Source organism: Chelon labrosus (genome assembly GCF_963514085.1).
Source record: "Chelon labrosus genome assembly, chromosome: 2".
Lineage (NCBI taxonomy): Eukaryota > Metazoa > Chordata > Actinopteri > Mugiliformes > Mugilidae > Chelon > Chelon labrosus.
In genome coordinates, this window is record NC_140338.1 from 11,938,337 (window position 1) to 11,960,751 (window position 22,415).

The window sequence follows — 22,415 nt, forward strand, 5'->3', positions numbered from 1 at the left end:
GGTGAATGGTATGATATCATCCATTGAAGACATCTGGAAGAAATGGAAAATGCATATTTCCCTGAGACGCCCTTCTTTTATTTAGATCTTCTTTTTTTATGAGATTTATGCAGGAAAACACCCCATGTTCATGTGTTTTGTTTAAAAATGCTCTGTTAAGGAGAAAAAAAAAAGAGCACTGGATCAAAATGAGTAACAATGTGATGAAGATTTTTGTATTTAACATTGTTGTCACGTGACTCCTAATAAAAATAAAATGAAAAAAATAAAAATAAAAAACAGACTTCTGTGAATTATTGTCAGATAATTTCCCAGCGCCTCTTCTCAGAACACACTTAATCTCTCTTTCATTTACAAGAGAAAGTCCGTGAAGCTCTCACGCCTGTTAATAACCATTATTGCGGCAGCTCCTGAATGCGGCAGGATGCGGAAACGCGTGACGCATTACGTCGCCCCGCCCTGCGTCGAGAGCCCGTTAAACTTCTTCCGCTTTGAAAACGTTTCATGGTGAGAGTGTTCACCTCCTATGACCGCAAGTAGCGAGCTGGAAGCTGTCTTGACTCGGACCAACGAGAGACATGGATAACGGTGTGTCCTCAACCGGAGACAGTGAGCTGGACCAGGCTGTCAAGCAGTGGCTGGAGTATGACAAGGTGAGCTGGCAGCTAGCGAGCTAGCCTAAAGTGCTGCAGTTGGTTAGCCACACACGTTTTAAATGCTGACCTGTCTATAAAGTTATTCAGTTACACTTCTATATCAGTGTGCCACATCTATATGCAGTATATGTATCCGGAAATATGTATGAATAATGTAAGATAAGGAAAAGGAAGGGTGTAACCTAAAACACAACTGTCACTGCGGATGATCACTGGTGTGCCATTAAAAATCAAAGAGGTTCCTTGTAATATATAAATAATGAATTAATGTTTGCTTTCTTCGAATGATTCACTGTTTTCTCTATAATATTATTTCCAAGTATGTGTACTAAAGAATAGTGTACTGTATTCTTATTAACACTGCTAATACTTGTATTTTATTATAACATTAGCAGGCTAAACTGTGCTTGATCCTGTATTTCCAGTCAAAATCATCCCATCATGTCTCAGTGAAAACACTCATTCAGTTAAAAAAGAAAACTTGACAGGTTTATTTCTTAAGTTTTATTTAATGTTTATTTAAGGGAAAATGGACAAATTATGTTCAAAGCCCAAGAAAAAGCAGAAGTTATTTCCCTCAAAGCGCTGTGAAGAAGGAACAATCTCTTGTTTCTCAAGCATCGCTTCCAGAAACCGTCGTACTCAAAAGTTCCTTTTTAAAATCTGTTTTGTCGTTCAGTTTACAGACAATAAATTAAAGCTTCTTCTATTATTTGAGAGCTTGATAAAGTATGTCAAGCTCCAAGTCGGTCACACAACTGTATAAACACTGTAAATGATTAGATTGCAAACTTATTTGTTTGTTATTTACACTTTTAGTCCCGTAATTTTGTTTCCCATAGTTTATTTTCTCTTGTTTTACATATACAGTAGTAAGCCTATTTCTCAAGACTTTAACACCCATCTCTTAATTCGGTTTTTATCAAAGGTTTTAGAAAAACTAGCTTTAAATACAGTTGATTATAACGAGTAATCATCACTGTTGAGTGGCTCTCAGGCTTGTGGTGTTCCCCAAGGCTCCATCCCTGGTCCCCTCTTGTTTTCTACATACAAACCTGTGCATTGTCCACTAAGAAAACATTCATTACTGTTATGTAGATTCATTCATTCATTCATCTTCTGTAACTGCTTGTCCTGTGAAGGGTCGTGGGGGCAGCTGTCATTGGGCAAGAGGTGGGGTACACCTCATTATTATTATTATTACAAATACTATGTTTCTGGAAATTATGGCACCAGACAACAGAAAACAGTCCGTGCAGTCGGTTCTATTAATAACTTAAAAGATTCCTACGCCACGTTTCCTCTTCCAGTCAGCTGCAGTCATTATCTAACACACTGATCATTAGTAATATCACAAAGAGCTTGCTTGGTCACATGATGTTTAAGTGCTCACACATGGACGTGTAATCAGACTAGCGTGCATCTGGGCATCTGATCTGACTGACACAAACTGAGTCATTCTTGGCAATGAAGAGACGAGGGATGCCACCAATTAGGTCAAATTGGAAAAGAGACCCAGGTTTTTTTAGTCATGTGGTAACTGTGTTAGGACAGTTTGGTCAAGGATCAAGGTTTCCATCTCTAATCAGATTTATCTTTTCTTCTTCTTCTTCTTCTTTTTAACTTCTTGCTGTATTGTATTTATTTACAATAAAGATGCCTGATACTTTGCCTGATAAGTAGTTTGCATGCAGGAGGACAAATATACTCTGTAAACGTCCACATTTCCTGCACATATTCTGAGTTTGAGCTATAATTATTTACTCATGAATAATTTAGTCGACTAACACAAAGTTATTTGATGACTGTTTAGACAAATGAATCACTATCTAAGTAATTTTTATAGTGAAACTGTCAAAAATGTAACTGTGGGTGGATTTTACAGTCAGTCTGATATTTTCAAACATTGATCAAGAAACACTCAACAACTACAGTGCTAATCTGAAAAGGATATTCGCGGGCAGCACGAAGAATTCATATAGAAACAACGCTGGAAAACATATATACTATCTCAGGTCAATAACCAATGTAGGATTTGTTCCTGTGTATGACAAGATGTGGGTATGCTTCTCATCCTCAGAACCCCAAAACAGTGGAGCTGGTGCAGAACCTGGTGAAGGAGGGAAAAGTGGACAGTCTGAAGAAATGTTTCTCCTCCAGGATGGAGTTTGGTACTGCGGGACTGCGAGCAGCCATGGGCCCCGGCACATCCTGTATGAATGACCTCACTATCATCCAGACCACGCAGGTTGGTTAATGGATAAGCCGCTGCTACGCATTAAGCATCCAGTCACATGCGGAGCCCAGCGTACACATTATAGATTTGTTTTAGCTCTCTCGAGTGCACAGCTCACTGGTGACGAGCCAGCATCTTGTCAACAGTCGTTATATGGACGTGCAGCTCCAAACCTACATGTAATATTTGACATTACACGAGTTAAAAGTCATAATTTCTCTCTTAACTTGATCTTGATTGAAAAACGTGACTCTTTACTGCTTATCTTTAAGTTTTAGAACAGATTTTGCTAGGTTAACTCTATCTCACTTAATCGATGCTCTCCAAATTAGCAATTCAGGCCCAGGTTAAGACTCAAGGTCTGAAACTCCCTTATTATTTTTGTATTGTTTCATAATTTTATCTGCCTCTTGCAGGCCTAAATTGTTTTAATCCTGTTTCAGTCAAGTTATTGTATTAAAACTTTGTTCTGAGTAGTCTCCATAATAAAGCGTTGTAATTATTAATTTGCTTTCAACTACACTTTCTCCTCCGTTCTCTTGTTTCCTCGCTCACAGGGTTTCTGTTGCTACCTGGAGAAGAGTTTTGAGAACCTCAAAGAGCGCGGGGTGGTGATTGGCTACGACGCTCGGGCCCACCCGCCCAGCGGTGGCGGCAGCAAGCGATTCGCCAGCCTGGCTGCGGCCGTGTTCATCAGCCGAGGGGTGCCTGTCCACCTGTTCTCTGACATCACCCCTACACCCTTTGTGGTAATCACTTGAATCTCTGTCATTTCCCCGTTTGGGTTTTTCGTGGACGTTGCAACACGTGTTCCACACTAATGATAAAACGTTAGATCATGAATCTTATGATAAATATATAATAAAAGACGTGGCTTCCTTATGGCCGTTCAGGTTCGTCTGCTGTCATGTTTGCCAGTGGGGCCGATGACAGTGGGGCAGAAGCTACGGGGCAAATTCCACTCAAAATGCTTGTGTCCTCTTAGTATATAACATGTTGCATAACGCACACATGATTCACAAGGTTACTTTCAGTTTAAGATCTGTGAAGTGGGCACTACTCAAATGCCTGTGTCTGCAATAAACATGTATACACTGCAGAGTCAAAACAACATAAGATATTCTCTTTGCAGCCCAAATATTTAACTACGTAAGAGCGACAGGCTAAATTTAACAGCAGCCTGTTTATGTAAACTGTAAACCTTAAAAAAAATAAAATAAAAAATCCAATCTGAAGGACTGAGAGGTTTCACATTACGTTACAGAATTTTGCTGTAATTGTGGGAACAGTTATTTAGAGAGCTATGCATTCAGGTTAAAGAAGGTGTAGGTGCAGCGAAGCTAACATCGTATTTCAAGTGCCACTTAGCTCCTTGAGAACTTGTAATAAACACCAGTTCAAGTATTTGGCTCTCTGTAGAACTGCATCTGTTTTCAACAATGGCTAAGTTAATTGTAGTTTATTATTAAGATATCCGTGTCTTTTTTTCTTAGTAATTTTTGCATTGTGTCCGCTTAAGATAGATAGATAGGTAGACTTATGGCCTGAGGGACAAACAACCTCCTCAACCTGTCTGTGGACCAGGACAGAGACAGCAGCCTGTCACTGAATGAGCTTCTCTGCCTGACTATGGTGTCGTGTAGAGGGTGCTGGACATTGTTCATGATGGACCAGATTTCGTTCAGGGTCCTTGCATATGATGTCAGGGACTCCAGCTCTGCCTCTACCACAGAGCCCGCCCTTCTGTATCAGCTTGTCCCACCACGTGGTGCCCTTCTTCTTAGTGCTGCCTCCCCAGCACACCACAGTGTAGAAGAGGGCTTTGGCAACGATAGTCTTGTAGAACATGTCCGGCAGCTTCTGGCAGATATTAAATGACCTTAGCCTCCCGAGGAAATAGTATATGATGCACTAATATCTCCTTTTTCGTGCAGCCTTTCACCGTTTCCCATCTGGGTCTGTGTGCTGGTATCATGGTGACCGCCTCGCACAACCCCAAACAGGACAATGGCTACAAGGTAACGCTTAGTTATTTAGCTTTTTTTTTTTTTTTTTTTTTTTTTTTGGCAAAATATATTTCCGTGTCATTGCACTAGGTCAGTTATTATTTCATTACTTTAATTAATTTACTTTTTCTGCTGGTCTGTGTTTATCCCAGGTGTACTGGGAGAACGGTGCCCAGATTGTGTCGCCTCACGATAAAGGCATCGCTAAAGCTATTGAGGAGAACTTGAAGCCTTGGCCCGAGTCCTGGAGCGCAGAGGAGGCCCTGAAGAGCCCCTTGCTTAAAGATCCCTTCCAGGATATTCACACACAGTACTTCAAAGCCATCCAGAAGCACTGTCATCACAGGTGCTCCATAGATAAACTACCTATGCTGTTTAAACAGCTGGTGGAGGGCCAGATAGACTGTATTACGCTGATGATTGTAGTCATTACGTGACCCTGCGTATCATTTCTTCACATACTATGTAGGTCATACAGACATATTAGCCTTATTAGCACGGGATTAGCTTTACCTGGTGATGTTATTTGATTTAGAAATTGCCTCCCTATGTCTGTGCTTCAGATATACTGCCACGCATGTCATCCATCTTGTCATCGCTTCCAGATTTCGTTCTTCTGATGGTTTAGAGCTTAATTTTCTCTGTGAATGGGTCTTCATGCTGTACAGCGACATCTTGACTGTGCACCCAAACAGCTGTCCTTTGATTTATAACACAGCCTCTTTAATTATAAAGTGAAAAGATGCAGAAAAAAGAGATGCAGATTCGCACTAGATTATTTTTATCTCAGGAGCAACGTCATTTGCGGTGGGATTTTTACATTACAAATTACAGACATGGCCGTTTCCCACTGGATTAAGAAGATACATGACCTCCGCAATTGTTACAAATTTACTGGGGGTCCCCAGGTCAGGTCCCATGTGAACAGGGCTACTGACTCAGCACTGTGCAGGTGAAATGAGGAAAAACATGAAGAAACGCCTCCTGACTGTAGCTCCTTCTTTCACAGGGACATAAACAAGAGTTCAGAGGTGAAAATTGTGCACACGTCTGTGCACGGCGTCGGTCACAAGTTTGTCCAGTCGGCTTTCCAGGCCTTCGACCTCCAGCCTCCGTTCGCCGTAGAGGAGCAGAAAGACCCAGACCCTGAATTTCCCACCGTCAAATATCCCAATCCTGAGGAGGGAGAGGGGGTCCTGGTATGTACCGCACGTTAACGCGATGTCGTCAACGCGCAGTTCGTCACTTCCTGTCATGTGGTAGACGGCTGCATTTTGGTCAATGGTGTAATATATGTTTGCAGACGCTGTCGTTCGCTCTAGCAGAGAAAGAGGGAGCCTCTGTGGTGCTGGCGAATGACCCTGATGCTGATCGCCTGGCCATTGCTGAGAAGCAGGAGAGGTTTGTGTGCATGTAATAGTTTTGTTTTAATATAGCGTTAATAATGTTTTGCTAACCACACACTGTACTTGTGTGCTTTGTCACTTGTTCTTCTTCGGACCTAATTATGCTGCAAGAAGCGATGCAAGAGTTTCTCACACTTTTGCCAACAAACTTTAAAATAAATCGTTGACTAAGAAGGCTGGATTATCAGGGCCATAGCCAAGAATGTGGAAATACTGAGGACAGGAGAGGAAGAAAATATTAAACCCAGAATCTGCAGATGGGCTCACGGCACAGATCATAAAGCGTTGATGGTGGCAAATGAGCAACGAGTTCACAAAAGAGATTTACTTTATAGCCCCTATCTGGTGAAGGTCCCATTGTTCACTCCACAAGACCTAACCCTAACCCTTTAGAGAGATAACATGGCCTACAACTATGACCTGACCCATAGTTCAAAGCAGTAAAACAAGGATATGTGGATGCAGTATAAATGTCAATACCAACAACTCAACTTAAAGAGGCTGGTACACACATTAAACCAGGGTTACACACAGTTCAAACTCAGTTTAAATCATGAGCATATGGAGAGAAAGATGTTGGTGGTGTCAGTTCACAATAGTTTTTGCCTGAAACATGCACATTTTTAAATTTGCAGAGTCAAAAAATATCAGAATGAACTGTAAAAACCCGTCGTATAAAATCGATTTACTCATAGGCCAAATTTCCAGAACCGACACTGAGGACATTCCTCAAAGTTAGCTCTGGTCTTGATTGAAACATCATAATTGCATAATTACAGCAGTGGCTGTAGTTTTCTCATCACACACTGATGCTGATACAGTATATGACGTCATGTTTGTGTATTTGCTTGCCTGCACTGCTCTAAACTCGGCCTATGTGTGTGTCAGTGGACAGTGGCGCGTGTTCAGCGGTAACGAGCTGGGAGCGTTGCTCGGCTGGTGGATGTTCCGCTGCTGGAAAACGCAGAACCCGGACCCTGCTGCCGTGAAAAACGTCTACATGCTGTCAAGCACCGTCTCATCCAAAATACTGCGCGCCATCGCTCTGAAGGAGGGCTTCCACTTTGAGGTAAAGCCATCTGAGCTACGCTTTAACATCATGTGTTTGGAGCGTTCAAGATTAGAAATTATTTTAGCTGCATTTTCCGTTCCCTTGCATCCAGAAGTTGCATTGTTACCTTCATTTTTCATTACATTAGGCTGTTTTGCAGTGAAGTACTAATACTAATAGGACTGATACTGCAGAAAAATCACTTCATTTATTAGAACAGATTCCAAAACACAGGATTCCTTTGTGCAAACACGTTGAAGAGTTCATTGGTGAATAGGTGAAGAAGCTTGAGGGTTTGGTTGAATTTTTGGATGCACCACAAGTACTCCTCCTCTGGTTCACGGGGTGTTTCAGCCTTTCACACTATGCTACAGGGTGATCCGTCCTGAGCCTGCATCCCATGCCCAATTGTTCATGAGAGTCGCCTTGCTGTTATGTTCCGGGCATCTCATAGGACTATCCATGGCAGGGGCATTAAGTCATGAACGTGACTTAATAAAGACAACACACAATTTATTGTGGCACCAAACTGAAATGCACTTTCAGGAAAGTAAAAAGAAATAAGTCTTTGGAGATAAATGTGATTGAAATTCAAAGGGTAAACAAATACATTTAAAAGTGGACCAGTGCAGAGAGGAATGTAGCTTTTTTGGACAAAATGTGTTTAGGTCTAATTAATACTCTAACTTAAATGTACTTTATGATGGACAGACTTCACCCCTGCAAGTGTTGCCGGAGTAAACATTTCAAACCACACTTCATTGTGACTTTCACCGCTGCTTTAACAACGTCTCCCTCATCGTGTTTTGGACAGGAAACGCTAACAGGGTTCAAGTGGATGGGGAACAGAGCCAGAGACCTTTTGGATCAGGGCAAGACTGTGCTGTTTGCCTTTGAGGAGGCTATAGGTATCCACACACACACACACACACACACACACACACACAAATGATTCACTGGTGTAGTCACAGGGAAGAAGTCCCGTATTGTCACCTTATAAGTCCGCGTCCACATAATGAGCTCCACAATGTTAAAGGCCGAGTTAATTCGATCTGCGTAAAAGTATTCAAGTGATGCAAATTTATATGGGATCAGCTGACGACCAAGGTCAGCTTACTATTTGAGTGTTAACTAAATCCTTTTGCCGTCTCACAAGATCTGAACTGGGGGGGCGGGTGCTGTCATTTGATGATGGACAACACGCTGAGATAAGAGTGTATGGAACAAGACATCTGTGTGGCAGCTACAGGCAGTGTGTGTTTAGGGTGGGAATATTCTCATTTGAAGTAAGTGGAGGAATAATGGTGACAGATAGATAGATAGACTTTTTCAGAAGCTTCCTGTGGCATCCTTTTGCATGTCAGACATAGTGCATTAACATCTTTATTCTTACCGCATTACATGGTCTTGCACAGTTAATGGAAAACATGACATGGCTTGTGTCAACTGACCTTGTTATTTCAAGTTCTGGGCCACAGTCAAACACAAGACACCGGGTTGTTTGAGGTTAATATGACAGATATCCAGTCAAACACTTCCACCATCACAGCCTAGAGCATTCCTGCGTAACATGATTATGACCCTGTAATTGGAGTCGCATGCCTTTGCACAAACTTTTAATACAAGTGACAGCTGAGTACAGAGACTGGAGGTTAACACAAACTGGAAACTAAACTGAAAGCGTGCGTGCGTGTGTGTGCATTGCAGGTTGTGTGTGCATTGCAGGTTATATGTGTAGTCCCTCCGTTTTGGACAAGGATGGAGTGAGCGCGGCGGCGATAGCAGGGGAGATGATTTCTTATCTGGCCACCAAGAGCGTCAGCCTTTCCCAGCAGCTCACTACGATCTACGACGAGTAAGACGCCCTCATGTGCACGTTACAGACACGCTGAACCTGCAGACGCTGACTCGGCCTCTTTGCTTCTCTTCGTCAGGTACGGCTACCACATCAGTAAGAACTCCTACTTCATCTGCCACGACCAGAACGTGATCCGCAATCTGTTTGACCGCCTGCGCAACTACGGCGGCCAGAGAGACTGGTATCCGTCCGATTGCGGTCGCTTCTCCGTCTCCGCCGTGCGAGATCTGACCACGGGCTTCGACAGCAACCAACCCGACAAAAAGGCTGTGAGGGCGCAAACTGACACATGTAGTTCGTACACAAGTAATCCGCCAAGCGGCTTTTGCCAGTCACACAGTGTGCTGCCTGCCGTTAGACAAGCGGGTGTGGGCATTTTTTGCCCTTATAAGACCGTTGGAGATCCAAACAGGAATTTAGGAACTAAGTAAAGAGATTTATAGTGCTTTAACTTGCAGTTAACAAACTAAAGTTATTCTCTCAGCTTCCAAACCTTTTTAGTCCAGCTGGCAGACGTTGCTGCAGGAGTGGCAAGAATCCTTTTTGTGTATACATAACATTTCGTTGCCAGGCCGTTCAGCCGAATACCCAAGTGACACGTTGTTTGTCCATCTGTTTCTCTTTCCCCTGTCTGTCTCCCAGGTTCTTCCCACCTCCAGTTCCAGCCAGATGATCACCTTTACCTTCTCTAACGGGGGCGTGGCCACCATGAGGACCAGTGGCACTGAGCCAAAAATCAAATACTACACGGAGCTGTGTGCCGCTCCTGGCAACAGGTGAGAGACCGTGGAGACGTGGCCGGCAAGTGACACACATCTTTATTGCTGCAGCCACCGTGTGTTATCATTATCATTTGTGATTGCTCTCTTGGTTGATCACTTTCTGTCATTATGACCTCTCGTCAGACAAACCGCAGTTTGGGACATGAAGAAGTGATCAAAACTGCAGTAATGCTGCAACTTGAGTGTGATTGTAGTAAATAGTTTTACCCTGCAGAGGGCAGTAATACGCATAGTAGTGTCAGAACTGCCTTAAATCTAAAAAGAAGCAGTCAAACCCCAATGATATAAAACAGACAGATGGCTTATGCTCACATTATTATGCTACATTATTAGAAAGAGTTGCTTGTTCATTCTTTACGAATCAACTGTTTCAGCTCTAAATCTCTATAGGAGGAGAGTGCAACTGTTGTTATTCACATCTACTTTAATTCTATCATATTTAGTTTTTAACTCTCTGTCTATCCATCAGCGATGTGTCGCACCTGAAGAAGGAGCTGGACGAGCTGGTCGACGCCATCGTCAAAGACTTCTTTGAACCAGAGAGGAACAAGCTCCAGCCCAAGCCGGTGTAGCACTGACAGATGCACTATAACAAGCAGGACGAGTTGTGACTGACATCTCTGACCACCAGTGTTTCACATATTGTCTTAATTGCTCCAGAGGAGATTCTTGGTTTAATACAGGCCTGACTTTGATTTATTACAATGTTTTTTGACCAATTTATTTTTGTGGCATTCGCGCCACTAAGCATCATATCTCCATAACTACTCATAACTAATCTTTTTTTTTTTTTTTTTTAAATATACAGGGTTTATGGCAACACAGATCCTTCACTTTGAGTTTGTATAGCCACACATCAGTTCAGGAGGAGACTCAGAGCGTGTTTTTATATTTACCAAATATACTGACGCACAACCTTATTTTTGGATTCGGTGCTGGAGATCTTGACCCACTACTGGAAAATGCTGCACCATTCTAGAGACGCATTCCTGTTTTCAGACTACAGTGTTAGCCGGCACACATTACCATCCGTCACCTGTATTTGCCATTGTGATTCCGCACTGTGCTTGGGCATCAACTGCACTGAAGCTAATGTGAAGAGAGTGAAAATGAGAACTGCTGGAGCCAACTATAACTTAAGTGAATGTTGAAAACTGCTGTTAAAACTTTTGAATGCGTAATATCTTAGTCAGTAGAAAAAATAAACCGCACTGAAACTGATACTATAATGTTTTATTAATGCCCTGTGTGGGGAAAAAAAATGGTCACTGCAGCTTGCAGTGATGCTGGTGGGGAGAAGGAACGAGCCTAAAAGCTTAGAGCGCCACCAAGGGGACGATTTGTATTAGCTTTACATACGCTCACAACTCATTCCATGATCTGAATAAATGTTACAGCATAAGTTTAATTTACTTCCACGTGTGTGCTTTATTTATTTCACTGTTCACGTGTCCGCAATGCCAAAGTACTGTGCTGAAAAAAAAACTTGCTCAATAAAAATACATGTCATTATCATAGAGTAGACAAAGCGGAAGCACATACATTCACTCCCATATACTATTATTTACCGGCCGACACCTCGCCTTCTGCATCCTACGGCGGCGCGTGCATGCAGCACGCACTTGCAATGCTAGTATAGAAAGGAGGGAGGGGGTGGAGGGATTGGCCCTGTCCTCTATATTTAACTCCAACTAGGGACAACTAGTGCGCCGTAAAGGTCTCTCGCTCTCCTCTGTGTACATGTGTGCAGCCGCTCTGAAAACTACACCCGTTATAAGTCTCCTCGCGCCACGCTCGTCGCACAGGAGGGAACTATAACAGGTAAGAAACCTGCGCTGACCGGAAGAGAAGGCGAAAATGACATGCAGCCGATCAAATGGTGCGTTGTGCAACTTTGAAACAACGCGTCGCGTCGTTCTCAGCCTCGTGCGTAAAAATAGCTCGCTTCGTGCGTAAAAACACAATAACGGTAACGGGAGGCACCGCACGAGCCGCCGCGCTCTCCTCTCGTGTAAAATGTAGTTTTCACTTCCGCATGATGTTCTGTCGCAGCAGACGGACCCGTGTTCTGATGTACGGCGTGTTAAGCGGGTGATTTGTTTACATTGCAAGGTCGGTCACGAGGTGAGTAAACAGACCTCGACGTGATTGTTTTTGGGGTTGTTTAATGGTGTCTGTGATGTTTATCTCCAAAAAAAAAAAATCATTCTCATCATGTCCCGTTTAATGATGTTTTGATGATGCTGTGCCTTTTCACAAATCGGATCACTGTTCGCCAATCTCACCTCCTGCGTGTGTGGGAAATGCAGGACCGGGGGGGGAGATGAGCCGGATCTCTTACTTCCCTCTCTTGACACACGACCGGCCGAATATGATAGTCACAGTAAAGCAGTCATGTGTCCGTGTGTCCTTGAGACTAAAGGTCCACATCGCTAGTAGCTGTGTGTCCCTGCTTAAGTAAACACCAGGTGCTCATTTTTGTAGTATCGCCTCCAAATGACCCTTTGACTGCCTCACAAGGCTCAGCTACATCCGTGTCCTGGGAAAACTGTCCTAGTTGAACGTGCAAGGCGAAGTAGAGCACAAATCCAGCTACTTTAACTTTAAACCATACATAGAAAAATATACGTTTTGTTAATATCTTTGTGTTTCTGTGAAGATGAACTGAAATTGTTCAAGCCTGTAGTGGAGCTGTTCGAGTATGAAGGTCTCTGATGTTAATGTTTTGCAGGTGAGGTGGAGGGGGGGGCCGCTGCCTCCGGTCACATAAACCATGGAAGGACTGTACTTTGAAGTGAAGCCAAGAAAAGATGAAGCCCCGGGCCCTCGGAGCTCCTCCAAACCCCGCCCGACTCTGACTCCGAACCACCTCTCCTGCCCATCACTTTCCCGTCTCACCTCTTCCGCACAGAGAGGTGCAAGAGAGGGAGTCAGGGTGGAGGAGGAGGAGGTGGAGGAGGAGGTGCGGTACAAGCTGACAATGATCGGCTCTCTGCCGGTCCACCATCTCACCACCATGCCCATGCTGCCGTGGGTGGTGGCTGAAATCAGCAGGTCTCAGCCCGCAGAGAAGGAGCCCGGTGCTGCGGTGCGCTGCGGCGTACCCTTGAACCCTGCCACGCGCAACAAAACAGTTTTCCTGTGCGTGTCGGCGTCGTGGGTGCGGTGCGTGTCTGTCCTGGGAGAGGGAGTTGTCTGGAGCCCTCTGACGCACACGGTGTTGTTTAAATGTCGTCCTCACCAAGTGACCAAGCTAATTCACAACAGCCAGGAGCCCTGTAGCTTTGCCTGTCTGGTGAGAGACACACCAGAGTGTGCCTGCTATGTCTTCCGGTGCCGGGACAGCACTAAGGTAAGAGTGTGTACGTAAATTTAAGGACACGAGAATAAACTAGACTGCCTTGTGTTGTAGACAAAACACAGTTATACTCTAAAATACCCATATTACAGTTACAAAACACAGCCACGCACATGATTCTCGGCAGACAAACCAAATCTGAGCTCAAACCTCCTCATCACCAGACAGGATAAATAGGACACGGAGATCATTTATTTTTATTAAGGTGATCATCTCTCCAGATTATCTGTTGTGACAGTCAGCAGGCATGAGGCAGCTGAAAGAGCTCCAGACTCCTCTGTACTCCAGTTATAGAAGCACTGCTTAGTCACGGCACAAAGTATGTCAATCGTAAACACGCCAACATCACACAGAGTCCAGCCTGCGAAAGAGACTCCAGAGCAAGGGGGTCGGGATCAGCCTGGGAACAGTCTTGTACGCCAAAAAGCTGCCCGAACATCCAGAGTGTGACTCGGCACTGAGAGTAACCGCGTTGGCTTTGGCACAGTCGCATTCCCAGTGGTTTGGTCTTTTCAACAACGCACGCACTAACACCAGCGAGCACAAAACCCTCCCGCAGTCGTGCGCACCGTCACGCTCTGCTGACCAACACACTCCTGACCTCTAATCGTTTCACCTCTCCTCCACATGGCGCGCCAAAGCAATAGTTGCAGCTGGTGTCCGAGGAAGGCCAGGGACACATGATAGCGCGCCGTGCCCGACATACTGAGGACTTCAAAGGGCGGGTAAATCACGGAGAATGGAGACAATGAAGGGTATTCAGTGTGACACCAAAATACAAAACAGCAGTTTGGCTCATGCACATGTCTGGGCTCACATGACACACACCTGCAGGCTTCACATATATAAATACATATGTCCTGCCTGCATATGCTGTTTGGTGTACTGTAAACATCACGTGGTCTGCAGCGTGTGAAGCGGAAACGCACACATACAGACGAGCTGCACTTCAGCGTGTACTGTACATATACACCATCACACTCGGGCTGTTCTCATGTTTTGATGTGTGTGCGTGTGTGTGTGCGCGACAAAGTGAGCGAGCGTTCTTTACATCAACCACACAGGACGTGGAACCGTGTAACCATGGAGACCACTTCCTGTGGCCCGGCACCTGTTGCTATGTGTGTGTGTGGTGTGTGTGTGTGTTGTTAGCGCTGTCTTTTCAGCCCTTTCAAAAAATCTGATGGTGATGATGATGGGCTTGACCACCTGTCGCTCTAGCTCTGTCAAGCTGGGCTCGCACACCCGCTTGCACGATTACATGCAAGCTAATTATGAGCTGAGGGAGCAGGCAGCACTGCAAGGCTGTATATACTTGCTGTGTCATTAATACAGACTTTTTTTTAGTTTCTTTTTAAATGCTCTAGGAACAATCTTGGCCAACGGAACAAATCCATAGACGCCGTTCAATTGATTAACATTTTATTTAGTTGTATGATATCACAAATTTGCAAAACTGGCTTTACGATGCATCATGCAAAACGTGTCGTACAGTATGTGCAGGAAAGAAGCAGCAGATTTACTGTGCAGACCGTCAAGGTGACAAAACTATTGATTGCAAACGTGAAGAATCTGATCCGGAGGGCGTCAGGCGACTTCCGGGTGTCACCAAGCAGATACAGCCTGAGCTACCGGGAAGGCCCGGAAACCTGGAAAGAGGAACGCACGATGACACGCCTAGGAGAGAGAAACAAGGACAACATGAAGACAAAGGAGAGTGGGAAAAAAAAAAAAAGAGACAAGAGGGAAAGCAGATCAAATGACACCAAGAGGCTAGGAGAGAGCGAATGGTCCCAGGACACTTGATAGTCTTGATTGAAGGCCTGAGAGAAAAGAGAGGGAGATAAATACACAGCTTTGGACACTCATGTGCTTGGGGGATAACAAAGAATCTTGTCCCCCCCCCCCTAACCTATACTGCAGAGACTCACTGAGAACAAACAATAAGCAATTAACTAAGCGCTAAGGCAAGAAACACGTTTTGAATTTGAATTCACGAGCCTCAACGCAGTCAGAACATCTCGCAGTTTGATCTGACTTACTCAGGAAGCCCATGAAGGAACTCTGCTGCGTCGTGCGCACCGTTTGAAGGGTTGATACCGCGGCAGGTTCCAAAACACAACGACAGGACGATCAAGTCTAAATGAAACTCTGTGTCGGCCGGACCTCGAAAGATTCTCACGGTTTTCAAGAGCCGCATCTTGGCCGAGCCGATAAACAAGACTTTCACTATGAGAGAGCGCTAAACCACGCACAAACACACAAAGACACCACACGGACCTGCGATGACTTTTCACTTTCAAGTGGGGGAGGTTATGATACAGTAACGAGCAGTTTCATATTCGTCACAAGACGAATACCTTGAACTCTTGTGATATTCCTAGTGTAGCTTTTTCTCTACAGTTTGGTTACAAGGTAATAATGTATGTATGTAAAAACGTTCAAATGTGCGCCAGTAAAGCTAAATTTAAAGTAGCATCACCTGGATTATTTTGTAGTTTTAATGCCAGCCCACCAAGTTTTAACTTTAATGGAAAAATTACATTTTTACATAGTTGCATGTGAATGTTTAAAGTCGACTGGAACATCTCACTAGAATAGAGTAGCCATTCATTAAAGGGAAGAAAGCATTAAACAGTCCTGGAGGATTGTTTCTTATTCCTGTAAATCAGTCATGGAGCCTTTATGCTAGTTAGAAAGTTCTGATCTGATTTAACTTCTTCCTGGTAGGAAAAAAAAAATGCAGCTGGCAACATTTGTGTGGTCTTCACTTATAAGTTTCCCAGTGCTTTGAGAAAAAGTACATCACCCCCCTAGGTGACAAGCTTTTTTTTTTATACATTTTTGAATGTGTGCGTGCACAGTCTTAGTCCAAGTAATGTTTTGTATATTCAAAGTAAGAACCTTTTGAATGAACGGATTCTTTCAAATGTCTGTTCAGGGTTAAGACTTGCTTTGAGACCATTATGACTTGGTCCAGGGTTTAAGTTTATAAGGTCTGATAGTTAGGCTTAGCGGCATTGAAATGCAATGTTTACATGGGGACATGAAGTCTCTTACTAACATCGTTTATTTGTGATAAACGATAAGCACCATGAGAAAAAGTATCATCGGTTCCAAATGTGCGCTTTGCAGCTATAAAGAGAAACTTCCTCTCCTGTGTCTGGGGACAGAAATGCTCTCAGAGGGTCTGTGGGGTTTCCCCCTTTCTTCAGTAGCGGTCAAACCAAAAGTCACCACTAGGTGTCACCATAGAGGTGTTTAGAAATGTAAAGGCGTTTTTCCATTTGTGTTTTTTGGGGGAGGTTGCTGCTCTGTTTTTGTGTGATTGTAGTGGCTAGAAATGTGTGAAATGTAATCCCCATCACTAGTTCTTAAAAACGTTTCTATCTGATTAATTTTAGAAATGTAATTTGATTATAACCATCACAAATCCACTGTTAGACAGCACATGGTAATAACTGAAGAGAGCATAGACTTTGGTAACTAAAAGGCAGCATTTAGTAGGTTTAATAGCCTTGTAGTTAGTCGTTAGACTTTTCGATAATTACATGACCAACTATTTTCCTTAACTGTGCATGATTAAATATTATGTATTTCCTAAAGTTTTAGCAAGATTTTTATTACTGTGAAATTACACCAGGGGAGTGTGAGAGTTTGTTTCTTGCAGGTTAGAAATCACTAAATATTTATCCTTTTTTTTTTCTTTCTTTTTTTTTTAATACTACAAACTATTATTTACCATAGCTGTTAAATATGCGGGAATATCTTTTAATAATGTTTTTTTGCAGAAACAGATTTATTCGGCAATGTACGGTATGTTTACACGTACATGAAGTTGACCTCGGGTGACCTGTTGCTCTTAGTGTACTTATATATTTATACTAGGCAAGAAAATTATAAATAATATTATCAGTATTGAGATAAATATGTAAGATAGATAAGTATATACATTTATGTACTGTGCATTTAGCAGTATTAACACTGAGTATAAGTATTTGTGCATTTGCAGCAAGTAATACTTTAACAGAATGAATTAAAATGTGTTTATTGTCTATTCTGTAAACAGTAGGCCCTACATACACAAGCCTTAAACTAGTTGTACATTAAGAGAGACTTTGTGTCAGTTGCAGCTTGTTTCTGTGCCGAGAAGTGACGCATTTCATATTCAGATTTAAAGTAGTTTTACCCCTTAATTCATTTGAGGCCACGGAGATAAGACGGTTCAGTTATCCGCTGCACTAACTGTTATAAATCCTGCACACTGGCTGCGGAGCTTGACACAACATTGTGTCAAATGTTGACCAAAGGACCTTGCCACTGGCATTTCTGGGATGAGTTCATTATTCATCTCCGCCCCTGGGGAACTCATTCCTGCATGATTGCCTGCAGACAGGAAACACTGTTTATATTTGGTCATACCAAAGGAGATAACAGACATAATCTGCATGAAGTAACGGTAACGTGAACGCCTTCCCAAAGAGTCTACCGCCTAAACTTTGACTGCTCCCGGACAGGAACTGTGTCCGCCCCGTTCTGTCAACGCATTGGAGGACTGAATTTAGCGTCAAGCTAACCACAGTTGCTTGTGGAACGACGTCGGAAGTTGTCCTGCGTACATTCAAAATAAAAGGAAATATTATAAAGCGTAAAGGATATCCATGGTAATTAGTCGGATTTATCTTATTGTGAAAGGTCCAACCCGGATGCGGTTGTGGTTGTATGCTATCGGACTTGACGGTTAGCCGCGGGATCCTCCTCTGCTTCAAGGAGCAAAATCAACTTCCCAATGAAATGATACAGAAGTGCCCGACACTACAGGGACAAGTTACGGACAAGTAACTGCTCAGCTCTCGGTTCTTTTTTTTTTTTTTTTTTTTGGAAAGTTTATGGCGGATGGGATGAAAGCGCGGCTCCAGCGGCTCAACCTGTTCAACACAAAACAAGAACAGAAAGATGTAAGTGGAGCTCGGGAGGCTGTGTGTTTTTAAGTTTTGCATGCTAAGTGGACAGTTAGCTAACGTTAGTGAGCGTTAGCCAAATTAGCGCAACCTGTCGTTAGCCAAGTTCAACAAGTTAGCTCTCTTCAACGGTGGCTTTTGTCACACGGCTCCACCTGAAATAGTTGTCACGCGTCTAGCAACGATGTTTACATTAGTTACTGACAAATAATGAACTTTAACTCGTTTGCTGTGATTTTAACAGTAACGTACGTAGCTGTTTATTCGTCGTTATACCTGTTGTTTCCTATTAACATGATGCTACAAGTGATGTTTCTTTACTAAAACTGCTTAATTTAACATGTCATCTCTGAGTAGCCGTTGCTGGTGAATTATTGTGGCTGTTTGAGGGTTGTACAGGATGTGAAAAAAGTGTAAACTGTATTTACTTATAGCTTTAGACTGACATGTCTGCTTTATAGACTTCCTCTAAAATTGGTAGATTTCATTTGCACTCTGGTGTGTTGAAACCTGTTGACAGATGCGTGTTGAGCACTGCATGTACTGTCTGATAGGGAGGTTTTTAATCTTGTTTGTCTGATTCAAAAGTGACAACAATCTTTATAAATGTTCACTAAACTAATTTTTTTATTTGTGAAAAAGTCAGAAAACCACAGCCAATGCATCATATCAGAGAGGATCACTCATTTTCCTCTTGACGCGTTGCTGTTGCTTAGTGTGGCTTTAATGCAGAGCTCAATCACTCCAGTAATAAAGCTGTTTTTTTTCCTCTGTTTGATGTTAGAGCTACTGTTTCTGTGAAGCAGTGCCTCCTAATTGTCATACCCACTTCTCTTAAAGCTGAGTACATAAAAACGCCAGCTTGCTTGCTTAGCTGCTGCAGGCTCGAGCCAAAAGAAGGTGTATGAGAGGGAGCGTGCGAGTGAGTCATGGTGATATCACCTCCACCACGGCCGTCCATTGTGCCCGAGCCAGGATTTTGCTCCTGGAACAGGAGGCGAGTCGTTTAGTTTGTCGCATTAGTCACATAGTCTGATTTGAATCTGCCGTGGCCGGTCTCACTCACTCACTCACTCACTCGCCGGGGCTTAAAGCTTTTTGTACCGAAGAGAGATTCTGCATTTGTGCCCGCTGAACAGTCGGGGTTGGGTTTCAGTGAAGGGATGCTGTACTGTACTGTACTAGAAAAAGAGCTACCTTTTAAACCTCCTCAGCTAAAACGACAGATTTCTGTTTCAGTTCGGAAAGTACCGTCGTCAGCGTTTTTGATTTTGACAAACAACTTAACTCTCAGACGGGCTTCGAGTTAATGAATACCCACATTTTCCGAGTGATAGTTCAGCGGCCTGGATTTTGAATTCCCCTTTTTCCTGTTTAGCCGTTCCCTTTTCTTCTAATTCTTTTGGCCTCACGTGCTTTTCCCTCTGTTGTTTGATGTGACTTCCCTCCACTCTTCATGTGACACACTCCTTGCTCTGTAGCAAAAACAAGCTGGTAAACCGGAGGCACCTTCCTGTCTTTATATAACTGGCAGTCTGACCCTGTAAGTTGTCGACCTGCTATTTGCCTGCTTGCCGAGCAGTCTTGTCTTTAACTGGGTGCATTCAGTGGCTTCTCAGCCCTCAGCTGTCATCCTGTCAGTCTTGGTGCTACCTACACCTAACAATCCCACACAACCGACTCTTTTCAGCCTTCGCAGATAAAAAAAAACATCGGAGCCGGTCTGTGAGCTTTACTGACCTAATTTATTCTCAGTCAAGAGTTCACTTTGACTCTAACACGTCCCTACATTGTGCCCCTGTTGTTACATCTGAATGCGTTCACCGATGCTTGTCTCTGTGCCGGGAAGTGGTTCAATAAGTGATGCAGTGATGTCAGTGTGTTGGACTCTTGTGGGTAACCATTTTCAAGCGCCCACTGACGTTTTCTGCTTTACGGCGATTCCGCTCCCTTTAAAATCTTCCTCTTTCACTCTTTCTGCGCTTCGCTTGCTGTAAGTAATTGAACTTTGAACTTGACTACGCTCCACGAGGTACAAGACCCAGGCACATGACCATGGGAAGTGGAACTTTGTTGTTGATAGTTTTCCCCGGCTGACTGGTGTGTCACTGGGTTTTTCTGTAAATGCTAAAGTTTTCCTTCTGGCGTCTCTTGTCAGCTCTGTGCAGTCAAGTTTAGGCAAATTTGAAGCACACTGTTAAACAGATTTAGTTTAAAGTGGTGTGTAAATATTGATGTAGTTTAGTTACCTTTGATTTTTACGTACAGTCGTAAGGTTTGGCATTTCTGTGTTTTATTTATCTGTTTTTACGTTTGTCATGTCAGCCTAGTGCTGTTTAATGGATGTGGGACACGTCACTGCACTGGAGTTTCTCAAACTTATAAATAGCATTGGAAACCAGACAATTAGATTAAGTCTAGATAGAGGAAATCCAGATTTGAAATCCCATTTGAAATCCCCTCGGACACAAAACTTCTGTGTTTTGTTAAACGTTGCTCCTATTTTGAGTCTGACCGTACAGAACGACGCATGTTCAGAGTTTGACACTGACTGTGTTTACATGGTCTTTAGTATCCCGATTTTGAGGCTTATCCCGGCTTTGAGCATATCCGGAATATGGTGTTTGCATGGAACACAGAGAAACCCGGTTATTCATATCCCCGTATACATGATAAATACCAGTATCCCGTTTTCCGATCGCTGCATCCTATCTGCGCATGCGTGTTTCACGTCTTTTTCAATGTTTTCCAACGCGACCTAACTTGTTCAACGGAGCGAGGTGGAAAACCAGCGTCACGTAGCTTTTCCGCAACAGATTTGAATACATCAGCATTTCGGTGTTTTCTGCCATCTGAACACGTCGTTATGTTTAGTTCTTTCATTACTTTAAGGGAAAATTCTGTCTCTTCGTCGCTCCAAAAGTGAGACGTTCTCGTTGCCGCCATGTTGTTTGTATATCTAGTGCGTCACTTGGCGTCACTCGCGCCTGTGCAGACAGTGGGCAACCGTCAGAAATCGGGATAAGGTGTATACATGCTCCAGTATCCCGGCTTCTATCGGAGTACTCCAGGTAGCAAAACCGGGTTTCTTGAAATCGGGAAATGAGCATATCCCGATTTCTGAATTCGGGATATGGTGTTTACATGGACAAACACAAAAACGGGATACTTCAAAAACCCGATCAAAATGTGGAACGTTTTTCTGAGGTTGTCTAAAACAAAAAGCGACTAAACTTGTTGTAGATTTCCTTAAGTCATCTCACTGCTTTGTTTTAGACGTACCATCTAAATCTTTTCAGAGGTTACCTAAACAAAGATCGGATCTTCTCGATGCTTCGACTTCACAGATCTCAAGGGGGGCAGCCTCGTTGGAAGCCAATCCTGGTCCAGTTTATACAAATGTGATGTAGAAACGTGAAGCCTTCATTCCACTTACGATACTGTTTGTGATGCAGGAGACGTAATTTATGCAATGGTTAAACTTTTAAACCAAACAAGACTTGCATTTTTATAGACTTTGGATTACGGCGGGCGGCATAGATGTATTTTAGGAGTTTTTTTTTTTTTTTTTTCTTACAAAGGAAACTTTACCAGTGCTATATATAGGCAGTCTGTGTTTACATATCTTTGACCAGGCCTGGAGGGAGGCAGACAACTCTATAGAAATATTTGTGTCCGTCATACAATCGACCTTGTCAGCTTTATAAATAATGCTGCCGTTGCTGAATTTGCTCTTCAAATGATATCCTCGTCTTTGCTCTGTTTGGCAAACACCGCAAAGTTTCATTAGTTTTTTTGCGCTGAACTGTAGTTTCTCTTTTAGTAGTGGTTGACTATTTGTGTAACTTCCTTCTTTTCTAGGTCAATACTATAGTACTTCTATTTAATCCTGGCATGGTGAGGGACGCCAGGCTTTTTTTTTTTTTCTCTCTCAACGTAGTTCCTCTGTGAGAGGCCGAGTCTGTGGGTCACTGCCTGAGGCCGTGTCCAACAGCCTTCCTGTCTGAGATCAGCCTCATGTAAACGTTCCCCCGTGTAAGAGATACAGCGTGTGTCTACAGCTGAGGCTGCTTTCTGACAACCAAATCCTCTGTCAGCTTC

General features: G+C 43.3%; 2 protein-coding genes across 4 annotated transcripts in view; both read left to right on the forward strand.

Annotated features, from left to right (window-relative positions):
- Positions 1-275: 275 nt before the first annotated feature.
- pgm2 (phosphoglucomutase 2) lies at positions 276-11,401 on the forward strand. Its single transcript, XM_084568730.1, has 13 exons — positions 276-653; positions 2,737-2,904; positions 3,450-3,641; positions 4,827-4,910; positions 5,051-5,244; positions 5,908-6,097; positions 6,202-6,299; positions 7,193-7,373; positions 8,170-8,263; positions 9,081-9,210; positions 9,290-9,482; positions 9,856-9,989; positions 10,465-11,401. Exons 1-13 carry the CDS (start codon positions 579-581, stop codon positions 10,565-10,567), a joined length of 1,836 nt encoding a protein of 611 aa, XP_084424856.1. The 5' UTR covers positions 276-578; the 3' UTR covers positions 10,568-11,401.
- A 275-nt stretch (positions 11,402-11,676) lies between these two features.
- Positions 11,677-22,415, forward strand: part of tbc1d1 (TBC1 (tre-2/USP6, BUB2, cdc16) domain family, member 1) — a 51,967-nt gene continuing 41,228 nt past the window's right edge. Inside the window, exons 1-2 of one of the 3 annotated variants that reach the window (XM_084560954.1) lie at positions 11,677-11,816; positions 12,727-13,347. In XM_084560954.1, the coding sequence (XP_084417080.1) occupies positions 12,769-13,347 (579 nt within the window). In that variant the 5' untranslated portion in view covers positions 11,677-11,816; positions 12,727-12,768. Of the gene's footprint in view, positions 11,817-12,048; positions 12,120-12,726; positions 13,348-17,357; positions 18,312-22,415 lie in introns of those variants that run through there. The other 2 variants (XM_084560955.1, XM_084560956.1) reach the window with 2 other exon arrangements.